This window comes from Pseudozyma hubeiensis, assembly GCF_000403515.1.
Source record: "Pseudozyma hubeiensis SY62 DNA, scaffold: PHS25, whole genome shotgun sequence".
NCBI lineage: Eukaryota > Fungi > Basidiomycota > Ustilaginomycetes > Ustilaginales > Ustilaginaceae > Pseudozyma > Pseudozyma hubeiensis.
Window position 1 is genome coordinate 19108 of NW_012133807.1, and position 15156 is coordinate 34263.

At 56.5% G+C, this 15156-nt stretch overlaps 4 protein-coding genes across 4 annotated transcripts; 3 read left to right on the forward strand and 1 right to left on the reverse strand.

Annotated features, from left to right (window-relative positions):
- Positions 1 to 52: 52 nt before the first annotated feature.
- Positions 53 to 1978, forward strand: PHSY_002564 (hypothetical protein; the record flags this gene model as incomplete). Its single annotated transcript, XM_012333188.1, has 1 exon — positions 53 to 1978. The coding sequence occupies one exon, from the start codon at positions 53 to 55 to the stop codon at positions 1976 to 1978; it is 1926 nt and encodes a 641-aa protein (XP_012188578.1).
- A 139-nt stretch (positions 1979 to 2117) lies between these two features.
- PHSY_002565 (mitochondrial protein import receptor) lies at positions 2118 to 2938 on the forward strand (the record flags this gene model as incomplete). Its single annotated transcript, XM_012333189.1, has 2 exons — positions 2118 to 2332; positions 2779 to 2938. The coding sequence occupies 2 exons, from the start codon at positions 2118 to 2120 to the stop codon at positions 2936 to 2938; spliced, it is 375 nt and encodes a 124-aa protein (XP_012188579.1).
- Positions 2939 to 4156: 1218 nt separating this feature from the next.
- Positions 4157 to 8236, forward strand: PHSY_002566 (hypothetical protein; the record flags this gene model as incomplete). Its single annotated transcript, XM_012333190.1, has 1 exon — positions 4157 to 8236. The coding sequence occupies one exon, from the start codon at positions 4157 to 4159 to the stop codon at positions 8234 to 8236; it is 4080 nt and encodes a 1359-aa protein (XP_012188580.1).
- A 527-nt stretch (positions 8237 to 8763) lies between these two features.
- PHSY_002567 (polyketide synthase) lies at positions 8764 to 15075 on the reverse strand (the record flags this gene model as incomplete). Its single annotated transcript, XM_012333191.1, has 1 exon — positions 8764 to 15075. The coding sequence occupies one exon, from the start codon at positions 15073 to 15075 to the stop codon at positions 8764 to 8766; it is 6312 nt and encodes a 2103-aa protein (XP_012188581.1).
- Positions 15076 to 15156: the final 81 nt, after the last annotated feature.

The window sequence follows — 15156 nt, forward strand, 5'->3', positions numbered from 1 at the left end:
CCCAAACATCCCCCTTGGTTTTCGGTGCTCGGCTCGCGCCTTCCTCCAGAGCATGCCGTCCGGACTGGCAGCAGTGCCTCCGGCGCAGTTGCCCACCAAGTATCGCGATGTCATCAAGATCGCACTGCGCCCACGCCAAACTCGAGCTTTCGTTCTTGCTGCGGTTGCATGGCATCTCTTCTTGACGTCGGCGCTACTCAGTACGCTCTCACTCTCACTCATATCACCATTGACACTGGCAGCTAGCCTGCTGTCGTTCGGACTCGGCGTACTTCCCTTGCTCGCAAAGCGCAAACGCAGCCTCTCGCAGATCACAACACCGCCAGCTCGATTGCCGTCATCCAAGGCGCAGCAGCTGTCGGCAGCATTATCAGATCCAACTCTGGTGACATTGATATTTCAGCATGTTGTTGCATTCGTTGTGCTGGCGCTGGGATATGCTGCGCTGCTCACGTACCGCAAAGGCGGATGGGCACCTCAGATCTGGGTCGAATCGCACGCATCTTTCTACCTCAACGAACGCTTCCTCTACCTCGTCGGCCAATCCATCGTGCTCGGCGCCGTGTACGCATTCGTTTCGCGATCGCTACCGTCTCCTCAAGCTGTGGCGTCACCGTCTTTCGACGCATCGACATTGACAACCGACACACCCGTGACGATCAAACATCGTGTCGTCGCCGCCTTCACCGCACGTCTGCCCCGAGCAGCTCTCGTGGCAGCACTCACTTCCTCAGCCAGCATCCTCGTATACAGCATCGTCCGCATTCGCATGTGGAGCACCATCCTGCTCGTCCTCGGAACGCGTGGCGTGATGCGTCGACTCTTGGTCCCTTCGTTCCGCGTCGAATTCGCGTTCTTCGAAGTGTCGGTTCGAAGCGTGCTTTTCAGCATCGCGGCTACCTGCGCTGTCGAAACGGCATACCTGCTGTTGGACGTCTACCTCTCGCATCCGCTGCCTCCGGTCAGCAAGTATGCCAAGTTCCCAAATCGGTTGCTGCTCGATGGGATCGAGGAGCCGGTTCTGTTCTTCTCGAACCACGCGTTTTCGGAGCTGGCACGGTTGAGTGCAGGGGATAAGGAGATGAGGGGGCTGATATATCGGGATGTAGGGGGTGATGTGACGGCGTGGATGCAGATTCGTGATCGATGTTTGGGGTTGTTGGAGGAGAGTAGGCTCTTTGTGGTGAGGCGGGGGCAGGTTGCGACCAAACCGCAGGCGTCGATGCCGTCTACTTCGCAGCCACAGCAGCAGAAAACAAGCGCAAAGCCACCGCAGACCATCTGGGACCAGCTCGCTGCGGGACAAACTGCACCAAAGGACTCCACCCCTCCGTCCACCTCGTCACCGGCCACAGCACCATCCACCTCCACGACCGTCAGCACACCACCACAACAGCAACCCGCTCCGCTGCTCAGCATCCAATCCCTCTCAAAAACCTCGCTCAACCTCATCACACTAGCATGGAAGCTTCTCCCCTCCGACGCGAAACACGTCCTCTTCGGCGCACGTCGCCAGCAAACCCTTCTGGGAGAATCTCCTTCCTCCCTGGCCAGTTCGGTCATCGCCCGCGATGCTCACAGGACCATCTGTGCCGCGCTGACGCTCAAATCCCTTCTCTGTCAGAGTCTCACCGAAGACCCGTACGGAACGGTGTCGAAGGACATCAAGCGTATTTTGACGGCATTCGTCGGGTTGGATAGTGAGATCCGAACGTTGGGGATGCAGTTGGAGGCTCAGGCGAGGGAGATCGATGACAAGCTGGAGAGGGTGGAGGCGGATGGAGATGGTCAAAGCAAGCAAGGGGAGGGGAGGGGGGAGGTGCAGGACGAGTTGAAGAGGGTGTGGACAGCCGGTGGTGCAGGACAGCTGGATCTGTATTTGGTGGCCTCGATGAGGGAGATTCTGAACACGTTTGAGAGGTTCGATCTGGTTCTGGGGGATGAACTGGAGATCAGGTTGGGCGAGTGTTTGCGTTGACGGCAGAAAGGGATCGATTGTTTGTGGTCCAAATGTGACGATGTTGATGAATCCACTGTTGATGGAGACTAGGATTGTGGGTGTGTCTGCGAGTGGTGAGTGATTCTGATCTACGCTCGAGTCCTCTCATGACGAAAACATGGACTTCCGAACTTTCATAACGGACAGGAGCGACGAATCCACACCGCGAAACCACCGACCTCAAGCTCGACATGAAAGCAGCGCTCGCCACTCCGAAGGTCGTTTTCCGCAGTGGCCGACCCACATGGCCCTGTTGACAGCATTCCGACAAAAGCCTCTTCCCACGCTTTTCGCCAACATCGCCGACCCTCGACAGCAATGCGTGAAATTGAGGTGGATCAGATTGATGAGAGAGAGAGAGAGCAAAAGCTAGACCAGGCTTTACGGGGGAAGGACAAGATCGGATCGGATGTGCCGATGTCGCATGCCCGCACTACCTCGCTCGACCCGCAGTGCAGGGTACAGCAATTGCAGTGTAAAGACGCAGCACAGATTCTGTTTGGAGGCAAGTCCCCCCGCGCGATTTCGACTTTTTTTTGCTCGCTACTCCGGATTTTCCGGAAGTGCACCTGGCGAATGCCAACAAGCGAACAAGCGCGTGTTTGCACCGGGGACTAGACGAGAGACACAACACAGAGAGACAGAGAGCAGGGCTCCGACTTCCTTTTCTTTCTTGGCGTCTTTCCACGGAGCAAGTACGTAGCCAGCCGAATCTGAACAAGATGGCGTTCTCGAGGATAAGTCCTAAATCTGTTTTCTTTCCCCACGCTTTTCGGCAGGGAGGAAGCAAGCGAGGCAGCAGCCTTTGTGCCCCTGAGCTTCTGTTTGCAATACCTCGTCTCTCAGCACCCTCTCTCTCTCTCTCCGCAACTCAGCGTGATCAACCCTCGAAGCATCGACGGTTGTACAGCACACTACCGATGCAATTGTTCTCTCTGAGCGATCGGGCCCGCTGCATGGCACCTCTCCACATATCTCAGAGATCCGAGGGTCAGCGCACTGTGCCATCTTGTACCGCACACGCTTGGTTCAGCTGGTGAATGGATCTCGTTCTAGAAACCAGACCCAAAGACAGACAAGGTCAAAGCGCTTTGACCCTCTTCTGGATTGCCGAAACCAATCATCTAGGGAAATCATTTATTTGAATTAAATGGAATATGATTTGGAACAAAAGGCTTCTGCAACGCCTTCTCACGGTGTGCATCGCTGCTGCAACCTAACGCTCGCCTCTGCGCAGCATTGCGCTGGGCCCTTTCGAAGGCTCTCGCTGCCCTTCCACTTTTTCTGAAGCCTCGGTTGTTCCGAAGCTGCGTGACTACCGCACTGAGCCGTGAGTGACCCGTTGGCTGCATGACCAGGTGATTGCCAATTCGCTAAGTCCGCTTCGCACTCAGGTGCATTCCTCGTCACATCGGCTTGCTCGCTCCTCTCTTGCGTCCTCCACGTCGTCTTTCTCGCCACCATCGCTTTCGACAACCACGCCATCCCACCCTCCATCCCTCTACCGGATCTCATTTCGACATCTTTCTGGCTTTCGGCATTCGACCAGATTCGCCGGCGTCTTTCCTCTTTTCGTTTCCACCTCTCGGATTCGGCTCCTCGGAACGGACGCAATCCCCGACAGGACAACATCATCTCGACCGGCGACCAACCTGTCGTTGCACGTCTGCATTCAGGTACCGTTCGTTGCTTCACTTTCTTGCGTCGACGGATTTCCCATCCACCCTCGCTTTCGACTTTCCTGCGATCAGAGGTGGGCTCAACGCTGTTCCTGTCTCACGGCATTCAACAAGGCAACCTCGTTCATCCAAACTAGCGCTCACGGTCTTTACTGACGCCTCTTGCCGGTATCGCTGCCGGTTGTACACTGTCTTGTCCAGCCGAGCGTACAGGCTGGCTCATCTCGATCCGCGGAATCTGTACGCCATTCGTCTCTTTGCTGTCCGTCACTGCTCTTTGGTCTTGCATATAAATGGCGCCTATCTCGATCGCCTGTTAACGATGGATACCTAATCGCGCAAACTTCCGAAGTTTCCTTGCCTCTAATTTGAACAGCACCATCCTGATCAGAAACACACCCTTTCGGACGCAGTAACATTTGCTTCCGCCTTATAGCCGCTTAGGATCTACCGTCGCCTGTCGTGTCCACCCGCAAGCATGCAGGTTCCTCCGCCGCAGGACAACATGATGCGGCCTCAAGGCACTCTCCTCTCGCCCCATCATGGTGACGAGCGTCGACAGCACCAGTTGCAACCGACGCCGCCGCCCTTTGCTCAGAGTGTGCCGCGCACAGACCTGCAAAACCAGCATATGGCTCACATCCCTGGCCAGCAGCAACAGCAACAGTTCCAGCCGCAGATGCAGTCCCATTTCCAGCCGCCAATGACGCCACAGCAGCACAACATGTCGCACCACCCACATCCGTTCACGTTTCAGTCACCACCTTTTGCTTCATCCGATGTCAGCGGCCAACTGTCACAACCATCCTTTTCGCCTTTATCCCAGCCTCCTTCCGTTCCCTCGCAACATGCTCCATCCATGCCGCCGTCTCACTCGCTGTCTCAGGCTGCGCTCGGTCTTGCGGGTCCTTCTTCTCACCAGTTCCCAGCCAGCTCGTCGTCGTTGCAAGAAGCCTTGCAACCGCAAGACTCAGGACAGCAGCTCGCCGACTCGAGACGTTCATATCTCACCACGTTCGAGGACCCAATTGCGGAAGCCTACATCGCTGGCCAGACGTTGGACGAGCCTTTCTACTCTGTTGCTCCGCCGGGAACCGTCTGGCCTACGGATGGGTCCATGCCGCTCGACCTGAATTTGATGGCACCGGTTTCGACGGATCCGAATGACCCTTCTCTCGGCTTCTCAGCAGATCAAGCAGGCTACTTCGATCCATTCGTCTCGGACGTAAGCGGCCCGAATGGTGGTGCGGACGACTTTGATTCCGCTGCTGCCATCTTGGATGACGCCGGCTTCTCACGCTTCACCGAGGTCAAATCGGAGCCCAATGCCGAGGGTGCGGGCTCGACGCAAGATGCTGCAGGGTCAACGTCGGTCCAAGATGTCAACGGAGCCGGCGGGAGTCTGGGTGCATCCGGCTCGGCCTCCGCTTCGCGGGATGGCATCCCACCACGTCGACGCACACGTCGGAGGCAGAACATCAGTTGCGACCAGTGCCGTGCCTCGAAGCGAGGTTGCGACTTTCAGCTACGTCTCGATGCTGATGGGAACGACGTCTCCCACACCACTGCGGGTGCTTTAATCGAGGAGGAGCAGGCTTCTTCGACCGGAAACACTGGTGACAAGCGCAAGATGTCCGATGCTGCGCCCATGGAAGGAGGCAGTGCTTCAGTAAATGGCGGCGTCAATGGAAGTGGCAGCATCAGCAGCGGTGCTAACGGAAACAAGCTGGTCTGCTCCAATTGCCAACGACGAGGCATCGAATGCACCACCAACTTTGCCGATTCCGTCCGAGAGAGCAAGCAAGCCACGCAGACTACCAAGGAAGATGCCACCGGGCAAAGCAACAAGAAGCGCGCTCTTGAAGACGGCTCGTCCGAGTCTGGCCGACGCTCGATCTCCATCCCCAGCGAAGGCAGCAGCTCGCCCGATGCACAGAACCAAGAGGCTCGAGAGCAGCTTCTCAAGGCTTGTCAGAACCGCAACGAGTCGCAAATGTTGGCTACGACGGGCGCCAACGTTCGTTTTGCTCAACGAGCCGACTCTTTGCTCCTCACCACCAATCGCATGCGTCTCTACGTCCACACCGTCGAGCCCAATGCCAATCTGTGGCTCTCGAGAGCCTGTTCGCCGCTTCGGACGGATGGCGATCTCGGCGCCTACATCAAGAGCGCCATCGGCTTGGACGCGCTCGATCTCTCGCAGAGGCTCTGGGCTTCATGGCACGTGGATGCACCGTCGGCGCAGAAAGAGCATCAACCAAACCTCTTCTACCTCGTTTACGGCCTTGATCACCTTGGCGGGGAAATGGGTGTTTGGGGCGAGAAGCCCCAGCAGAATCCACCTGCATCGACGACGTCTCAACACCGCGGGCCCGGCACGGCTCAGGAGGCATCCGCGCAGTTCAACGACATTATTTCCGACCTGATGGGCATGAACCCGGGCGGCTGGCGCAGGTCGAAGCGAGATCTCATGATCGACGAAGCGGTCAAGGCGGCCATGCTCGCTTACGCGTGCCAATTCAGGTTGGACGACGAGATGACGTCGGGCAACGCCGATGCAGTCTCGAGGAAGGCAGCGGACGGCAAGAACTACCGCGATGCACACGACCGTATCGCCACTGCAGCGTGGAAGCGAGCTCGATCGTTGATCTTGCAGCTGGCGCCGCGTCGTTCCTGTCGCATTGCATACGGGTTGTTCTTGTTTGGTGTCACGGCTCCACCTCCCGGTGCTCTGGCTGAAGGAGGATCTCGTTCGGGCGCAGATGCTGCTGAGGATGCGGCCTTCGCACTCGAGACGGCTTCGCGACATCTCGAGTGGTTCGTCAAGCGATGCCGTGACCTTGTCCGCACCGTGGAGAAGGCATCGAAGAACCCTCTGCTGAGCGCAAACCCGCAGGTCAGCCAGCAACGACGCATCGCTACGGATCTCATGGGATTGGCCGAGTCGTTGGGTTGGTTCGGTCTGCTGATCGACACGGTTACGCATGTATCTCAGGGTCGACGCTCTAGCATGCGCGAAGACAATCTGGTGTATCAGTCTTCTGGAATCGGATCTGGCACCGATCCTGGCGTCAAGCATGGACCGGTTCCATCGCCAGGCAGCGACACTGGCTCGTCCGATCGCACAGCCGACGCGCTGTTCGCGATGCAAGATGCACTCAACCTTTTACCCTCGAGACAGGCTCCGCCGGGTGCGTTCCCGGGCACGTCCGAGACATACATGAACGATGATCCAGAGGACGATGGCAGCTTCCCTGTTGATACGGAGATGTCGCGGAGGATCATGGAGCGGGCGGCATGCGCTCGTGATCTCATTCCTGCGCTGTTGAGGAACCCTGGAGCGTTAGCCAATGCCATTCCGTTCGACGTTTTGATCGGTGCCAACGATCCGGATGCTCCACGTGGGCCTGGCGGTGGTCCGATCATCAACATCAACAACCCGGGCGGTGGGCTCAACGAACAGGTCGTCCTGCTCGGCGTCGCGTGGGGCACTGCTGTGGAAGTGTACATCTGGCGACGCGTAGGCGTCCTGCACGCCGCTACCGAGAGGCTGTTGGGCATGACCGATCCGGTGCAGGCGATGGTCGCCGGAGGTGGAAGCATCGTGTCGGAGCGAATCGAAAAGATGGTGATGAACGTGATCGAGGCGATCCGCTTGTTCCACAACATCTTCGACCATCTGATCGCGAGAGCGCTGGACGAGTTCGTCCACTTGTCGAGGCAGGCGAGGACGATGTTGTCTTTCTTTGTGATTCACATCCATTTGGGGGTGTTGCATTTCACGCAGTTGGCGAAGAGGATCGAGCAGAAGGAGTTGGAGTTGATACAGGCGTTCAATGCTGCGCATGGGCAGGCGGGGTCGCCAGCCAAGTCGACGCCGGGGTCGAGTGGTGCGGGTGCCGGGGTGAATATTTCGTTTTCGCCGATGACGGTGAGTACTCCGCAGGAGGTGAAGGTGAAGGTGGCATCGTCGGAGAACGGATCTGTTGGTACGGCGGGGTCGAGCCAGGGATCGCCTCCTTCGCAAACTGCGTCTGGGCAGCAACAACTTCGATCGGTGATGCTACTGTCCTCGGTCGAGCGCCGGTTGATCGGTCGATCCGCTGCACTGGGGATGGCACGCATGGCTTCGCTCATCAACGCCGAATCGGCCAAATTCGAACACGCCACCAAGACCGGTCGTCTCTCCCCCGCCCAACCCACCAAAGACGGCAAGTCGCGCAAGGGGAGTTTCTACGCTCCGCCGCAGTCCGCGCAGGATTTCACGCCCATCGAAGATTCTGCCAACGCCCCCTGGAGACACCCCTACCCAGCCATGGTCGCCGACGTGTTGAAGCTCAGCAGCCAGCAGCTGCACGATGAGATCTGGGACCAGCTCATCGCCGTGCCGAGGAAGGAGGACGAACTGGACCTGTTGATGCGCAACTTCGACGTGTTGTTGGAAGGGATGGGCAGGATGTTGCATGCAGTACCGGGGCTGGGCAGTTATAAGGAGGTGTTGGAGAGTTTGGAGAATGCGAGAGATACGGCTAGGTTTGTCGCTAGTCAGAATGCGTAGGTAATGGATGCACGCCGGGCTCGGATGGGCAGACTGTCGGTGCGCGAGAGTGGGTGAGAGGAATGATATGCGATTTTGACGATGTTTTGCAACAGCGATGCCAGCGTGTGTGAGGGCAAGCGTGGGGGATGTGATCGACAGGTTCGAAGTTGAGATGCAGGTGGTTGTGGATGAGCGGTGCGGGTGAGAGTAAGGGAGGGCGAGGGGTGGAGGGTGTGTGAAATGATGGTAGGCGACCATGATGGGGAGCGCGAGGATTGATGAGTCGCGCGTGTCGATCTGACTCGACGGATGCATGCCGGACTCCCTCAAACTCTGTACAATGGAACGTAGCAGGAAGAGAATAGAGTCTGAGCACAGACACGAGCGGTGAAGATCACGGACAAGACCAGGGACGAAACTTGGTTCAATTGTTCATGAGTCTTCAAATTTGTGCTGCGCGTCGATTGTTCTGCGATGTGCGGATAATGTTCTTGCTCGGTGATGAGGGAGATAGTGGGAAGAGTATGGCGTGCCTGAGGATCGCTTCATCCAAGCAAAGCTTTCCTGCAGGCATCCTGCAGTACATCTGCGACCTGCGATGCCGCTGGTTCTCTCACCATCGTGAAATGGTTCGCGTTTGCTACGGACACGACCTCGATCTCTTCCCCCGGAATCACCTCCTGCCAACCATCCGCGCCATTTGTTCGTGCACGATTCGGACGGAAAAGCCAACGCACTGTCTCGTTGATCTCTTCAATGTCCTCAATGTTACCTGGCAAAGGATCGTCTGCAACAATGTACCATGTCTTAGGAGGAGTTTTCAACGCCTTGGACTGAGTACCGATCATGTTCGGTTTCCAGCCGATCAGGCTGTCGACGGTTGCTTTGAAATGGGCGATGAGTTTGGCGGACATGGTTGGTGGAGCGATGTCTTTGACCTCGGGAGCGCCCTTGATCCAGTCGAGGATGCTCATCGGCAGGGGAGGGTATTGCGGGCTGGGCGAATCGAGGATAAAGAGCCCAGCGACTCTGTCGTTGTCCGCACCGGGGATAGAAGCCAAGTGACGTGCTATTTCGAATGCTGCCATTCCGCCGAAACTCCACCCCCCGAGAAGCCATGGACCGACGGGTTGGATCGTCTCGATGCTCGCAAGGTAGTATTGCGCGATCTGAGCGATGCCACCCGTCCATGCAAAAGCGTCGCCAAGGAAAGGAGAGTTGATCGAGTAGATTGGTCGATCGATGGCAGGCAAAAGCTGATAGATCGTCGCCATACCGGCTCCTTCGGGCAGGAGGAAAAGCGGAGGACCGCTCGCTGACTTTGTGCTATTGCGCAACAGGATCGGATTTTTGATAGGTGGTAGAGTGAAAGCGACAAGGGCGACCGGGGCTGCATCATTGACAGTGGCGCTCGGAGCAGCACCGGTTGCACCGCCGAGTTGGGTCGTTACAAAAGTGTCGATCTCCCGAAGCGAAGTGCAATCCATAAAGAGCGAAGATGGTAGCTCGAACGGCAAGGTTCCCGACAGATTGCCGAGCACAAGCAGTGCCATGAGCGAGTCCATACCAAGATCGGCCAAATTGGCATCGGGACCGATGCTGCCTTCGTCAACACCAAGCTCAGTCTCGATGGTAGAGCGGATGGCCTTGACGGTTTTTTCTACGGCCGAGCTGCCCGATTGCAGTCCTTGCTGAGTTGTCACAGCCGCTCTGCTTAACAATGGTGGCGTCGCTTGTCCACTATGATGCTCTTCCCTATCAACGAAAGCCGTCGCTCCTTGCTCCAACTCCATCTCCTCAGCCTCAGTGCTCTCGCTGGTATGTCCTCGAATGAACTGCAGCAACTCCACAGGACTGTCGTACTCCATGAATAGCGACTGTGGGATGTCAAATCCGAGGTTCAACGTCTCCAACGTAGATATGCAGACCAAAGACATAAGACTATCCAGTCCGAGATCGGCAAATTTCACACTAGGTTTCATTTCCTCGACCCCAATGCCTAGCTCCGAAGCAAGCACGTCCAGCACCTTCGCGTGCAACCCCGCTGCCCGGTCGGTGTGTCTTGTTCGCAGTGTATTTGCAGCCGTCGACGGAGAAGCCCTGATCTGCGGCAAGATTTCCTTCGCCGCCGCAGCATTTTTCGCAGAGTCTGAGATGACCTTTGCTTGGACCTTAGATACAGGCTTCTTTGCCTCGTAGAAACGTTTCGCGAGTCGGAATCTGATCAACTCTCCGACGATCTCATCGGCGTGATCAAGGATGAGTATATCGAGCTCTGGCGCCTCTGCAGTCGGGGGCTTTGGAGATTCAGCTGTCGGGCTGTGTGAGATGTGGACGGTGTATCTGCCCGTGGAGCCTGTCGGCCGTTGAAGGCTTGAGAGCCAGTCGCCACGGATCAAAATTTCGTCGAAGCCTATAAACGTGAGCTTGCCGCCAGCAGAGTTGGTCGTATCGTTGACGAACCAGCGCGCACTCTCCTCTAGGCTGGCAAAGAGTTCGAACAACACGAGGTTGCGTTCAACGAGCAACCAAGAATTGTCTGGTTGGACGGAGTGGCAGACGACAGCCTCACACGATTCACGGTCGGAGTGAGCCCTCTGGATCGACTTTGTAGCGGTCGCGGGATTCGCTTGTAGAGAGATGTAGACGAGCTTGGAAGAGAAGAGCTCGCCTTCATCCTTGAGCCGGGATACCTTCTCTGGCAGCAATTTCTGAAGACACGTCCAGCGTCGAGACATGTCTTCTCGCGAAATTAAGTCATACACGAGCCTGCCGACCAGCGCTCGCGAAGGGTCAGCTGTGACCTCGACTTGACCAGTAATGCGATCCTCCGAGCTCGCAACAATATTGACGCTGATCGACAAGTCGTCGATGTCTGAGATGGACCTGAACTCATCGCGCGCCACCGGAGATTTAAGGCAGAGGAAGGGGTGATCTGCCGAGTCGGCCATCGTTTCCATGGATTGAGAAGCCTCTCTGATGGCCTCTGTCATCAACTCCACGATCACGGCGCCATGGATGTTCTTCTCGAGCAAAGCCGATAGGACAGCAGAGGTCGCGTATGAGCGGTATGTAATTGACCCTTCATCTGCTGACGTTTGTTGATCCAGCAAAGGTTGAGTGGGTGGATCGTAAGTCGTATTGGCAGACGGCTCCACGGACCCGGTGAGACCATCCTCACGGGACGCTGGACGCGGAAGAAGGTTGCGATCGTGGTAGTCCATCCAGTACTGTTGCAGGCTGAAGGAATACGTTGGCAGCGACTTCAACAAGCTGAGAGATCCAAGATGAGGACGGAAGAACTCAATCCATTGGATGGAGTAGCCTTGTTGATGCAAAGCAGCCAGAGTGGAGATCAACGAGGTCTGCAGCCTTTGAGCGTAATCAGTGGATTCAATGAGCTTAGCATGGTCCTCCGATGTGTCAGATGAGACGCTGATCAGAGGTCCGATGCGGACCAAAAAATAGCTTTCGGAAGTATCGTCCGTCTTTGCCGTTGGAAAGAGGCGGTAAATGATGTGCTTCAGCTTCTTGGTGCAGGACACAAAAGACGGATGCACGCCGCAATCGTCGAGGAGCAAAGCTAGGCAGGCCTGCAGCGCAACAAACTGCTTCTCTGCGTCACTGCAAGTCTCGGAATGATCTGCAATGGCGGGCAGGTCCTCGAGATAATCCTGCAGTGCCAGGGTGTGGCTGAAAGCTCCCTTTACGCTGCCATCAGACGAGATTGTCAAGTCTTGCAAATGAAGACCCAACGGCGGAAGATCGGCCTGTGTCTTAGCCTCGGTGATAGCAGCGGTACGTAGACGTCGGATTAGATCGTCCTTATCAGAAGCAACCACACTCAGTCGGAACGGATGATGTGTTCTGCGACAAGTGAGAGAGTAACTCAAGTCGGCAAGATTCACTTCTCGCTGGAGATAGTCGATCAATGCTTGCTTCATCACCTCTGCCGACTCTCGGGTTTTGGCGGAAAGTACGAACGCCCAAGCGGGTACGTCAAGGCTACGAGCAGCTTTGTCGCCTATGGTAGACCGTATATGTAGCTGAGGAGCCTCGTCAAGCGTGGGCTCGCCCACTAGCACCACGCCGTGACAATCGGTGCTGGCAAGGCTGTTGACAAGGATGATGCATCGATCACTGGGATTTCGACCGTGTGGCAGACTTCGCGCTTGTGTTGGCACGAACAAGGGAGATTCGGCACATGTTTTGGCGATACTAAGCTGCAGTTCGGATGGTTCCAAAATCGAGATTTGCCTTGGCACGCTTCCTCGCTGGATCATGAGTACCGCTTTCATGACCGACGCCATTGCGGACACTGCTTCCCCTGCGCCAATGTTCGGTCTGGAACTGGCAACCGAGATTCTGTCTTCGCCTCTGGAGGCCAAATTGGCCTTGTCCTGAGATGAAAGACGGCTGAAGGACTCGAACTCGGCTGCCTCTCCTTGTTGTGTGTGGTGTCCGGCTGCTTCGATGTGCACAAGCCTCGTGACACACACGCCGGCTTCCGACATGACGCGAGCTAGAAAGCGGGACTGACTGGCGCTGTCTTGCTCTTGTTCGTGATTGCGCCCATGATATGTGGTTCTGGCGGCTGGCAGGGTCGCAAGGATTTCATCGCCGTCCCGCAGTGCAGTCGAGCGACGCTTCAGCAGCATGACTCCGCATCCATCGCCTCGGGTCTTCCCGTCGTGTCTAGAAGAGAAGGTTGCATTCGTACCACTGCGAGAGAGAATCCCTTGTTTGTCCATGGCGATGAACATCTGCGGCTGAGTCAGGACATTGACTGCACCGGCAAGAGCGACGTCGCACTGACCGCTCAACAGTGCCCTCCTAGACCACTGGAGCGCTGATACAGCCGAGCATTCTAGCGAATCCACCGAGATGCTGGGCCCCTCCCATTTCAACGAGAAAGACACATGACCTGGGATGAATGCACGGATGTTGCCGGTGATAAAGTAGCTGCCGATGTTCCAACTAGCATTCTCTCGGTAGTCGTCCCAGCTTGCCGCCATGCAGACAGCGATGCGCTTGCCGTCGAAAGAAGAGGGAGAGTTGGCTTCTGCCGAATAGCCTGCACGCTCGAGAGCCTCGTAGGAGCAAAGCATCACCAGACGATGCTGTGGATCGAGCTGCTCCATTTCCTTGGGCGACATGCTGAACAAGCGCGCATCCATCGACTTGACGACGTGCTCGGGCAAGGCGTGCATGTGTCTCGCCAAGGTCTGATTCAATCCTTGGCCATAGTAGGCGTCGATATCGAACAAGTGCTTTGGAATCTCTGCGACGGTCGATCTACCGGTCTCGAGGCATGTCCAAAGCTGGTCGGGGGTTCGTACATCGCCGGGAAAGCGACACGACATCGACACGACCACAACCTCCTCTCCATCCACGTCAGGCTGAGGCGGAAGAGGAACAGTGGGAATCGCTTGCATCAAAGACGAGGATTGCTTCGACAAGAGCATGTTGACGTCAACATGGACGACTGATCCATCGTTGACCGGCATGTTGTTGAGACCTGAGAGGCGCGTCCTGATGTCTGCGCCGAGACTGGCTCCGGGACAGATCGAGACGATAATTCGATCTTCTGAATGCATGTCGCGCGGCAGCTCGGCTTCCAGAGCAACGAGACGATCAATCATAGACTCCCAATCTGCAGGCGCGCAGAGATTGCTGTCAACGAGAATCCGCGAGGCACCACGCAAACTTGTCTGAGAGAGCACACGAGCGCCTGCGGTTTCCCAGACGGTCTTTGAGCTTGGGGGCAACATGGAATCGTCGATCAGACCACGACTTTCGAGGTCCAGCATCACAGAATCCGCTTCGACAGCCAGAGCAGGAGTGTGGTAGGGCGCGAAAAGTTTGAGAGGGAGAGTCTTGCATTTTGAGCCGAGGTGCTCCATTAGGTAGGCTTCGAAGCGCTTCAGCGTTCGCGGGGGTCCTGTGATTGAGATCTGGTTGTGTTGCTTAGCAGAGACAACAAGCGGAAGACACTCGTCCAGCGGCCGTTGCGTTTCAAATCCATTGAACAGTGCGAGACGCAACTCAACCTTTTCGAGGTAGTCGGTGTCTTTGACCGAGATGAAGAAGCTCCAGTATTGGTCGATTGCGTTGTGAAGATCATCTGCCTGAACAATCCGAAGACGGGCGTGAGCCGAACGTAGCCCGATCCAGAAGCAAATGCGGATGGCTCTGAGTGCGTCCTTCGTGTAGTTCCAAATATCGACGTTGCAAGCAGTGGCATCATCCTCTGCCAGTCGACGAAGGCTGAACGCAGGTAGGACGCCGGTGCAATAGCCGAGCAGATGCGAGCGCGGCTGAGTCAGAGCTTTCCAAGCTTGCTTTAATTGCGTTGATGTGCTGAGAGCATGCTGACAACATCGATCGTCATGTACTACGCAGTAGACAGCGACGACGCTTGCGGTTTGAAGGAGGCATAGAAGCACGCCATTGATGACCGGATCCTTGAGCTGATTTCGACGATGGTACTCGACGAGCGCCTTGAGATCGGTAAACGGTTCTATAGGAGGCAGGCAAGCCAGCAGCTCGACCTCGGACCGCCGTTGGCCGATCGGATCCGACCCGTTCGAGGTGGACGTATTGCTGTGACGACTAGCAACGCTTTCGATTTCAGCGCGAACGGCAGCCAAAGCCAAGGTCAGGAAGGTGGAGAGCTCAGGATAGTAGCGTGAGAGAACAAAGATGTTGTCGAAAGCACTCAAAAAGTCCGAGCCCTGTGAGCCAAAGACGATGACCGAAGCACGCGGCAGGAGAGTCGTAGACGGAGTGGCTACCTTGGAGGTGACATTGCTGCTGCCAACGTTGTCGAAGGAGGAGAACGTAGAGTCGGAAGACATGACCGAAGAAGCGATGTGGCCGGCGCCCGCCCTACGACGTTGACAAACCTGGGATTTGGAAATAGATTCTTCGAGGAAACG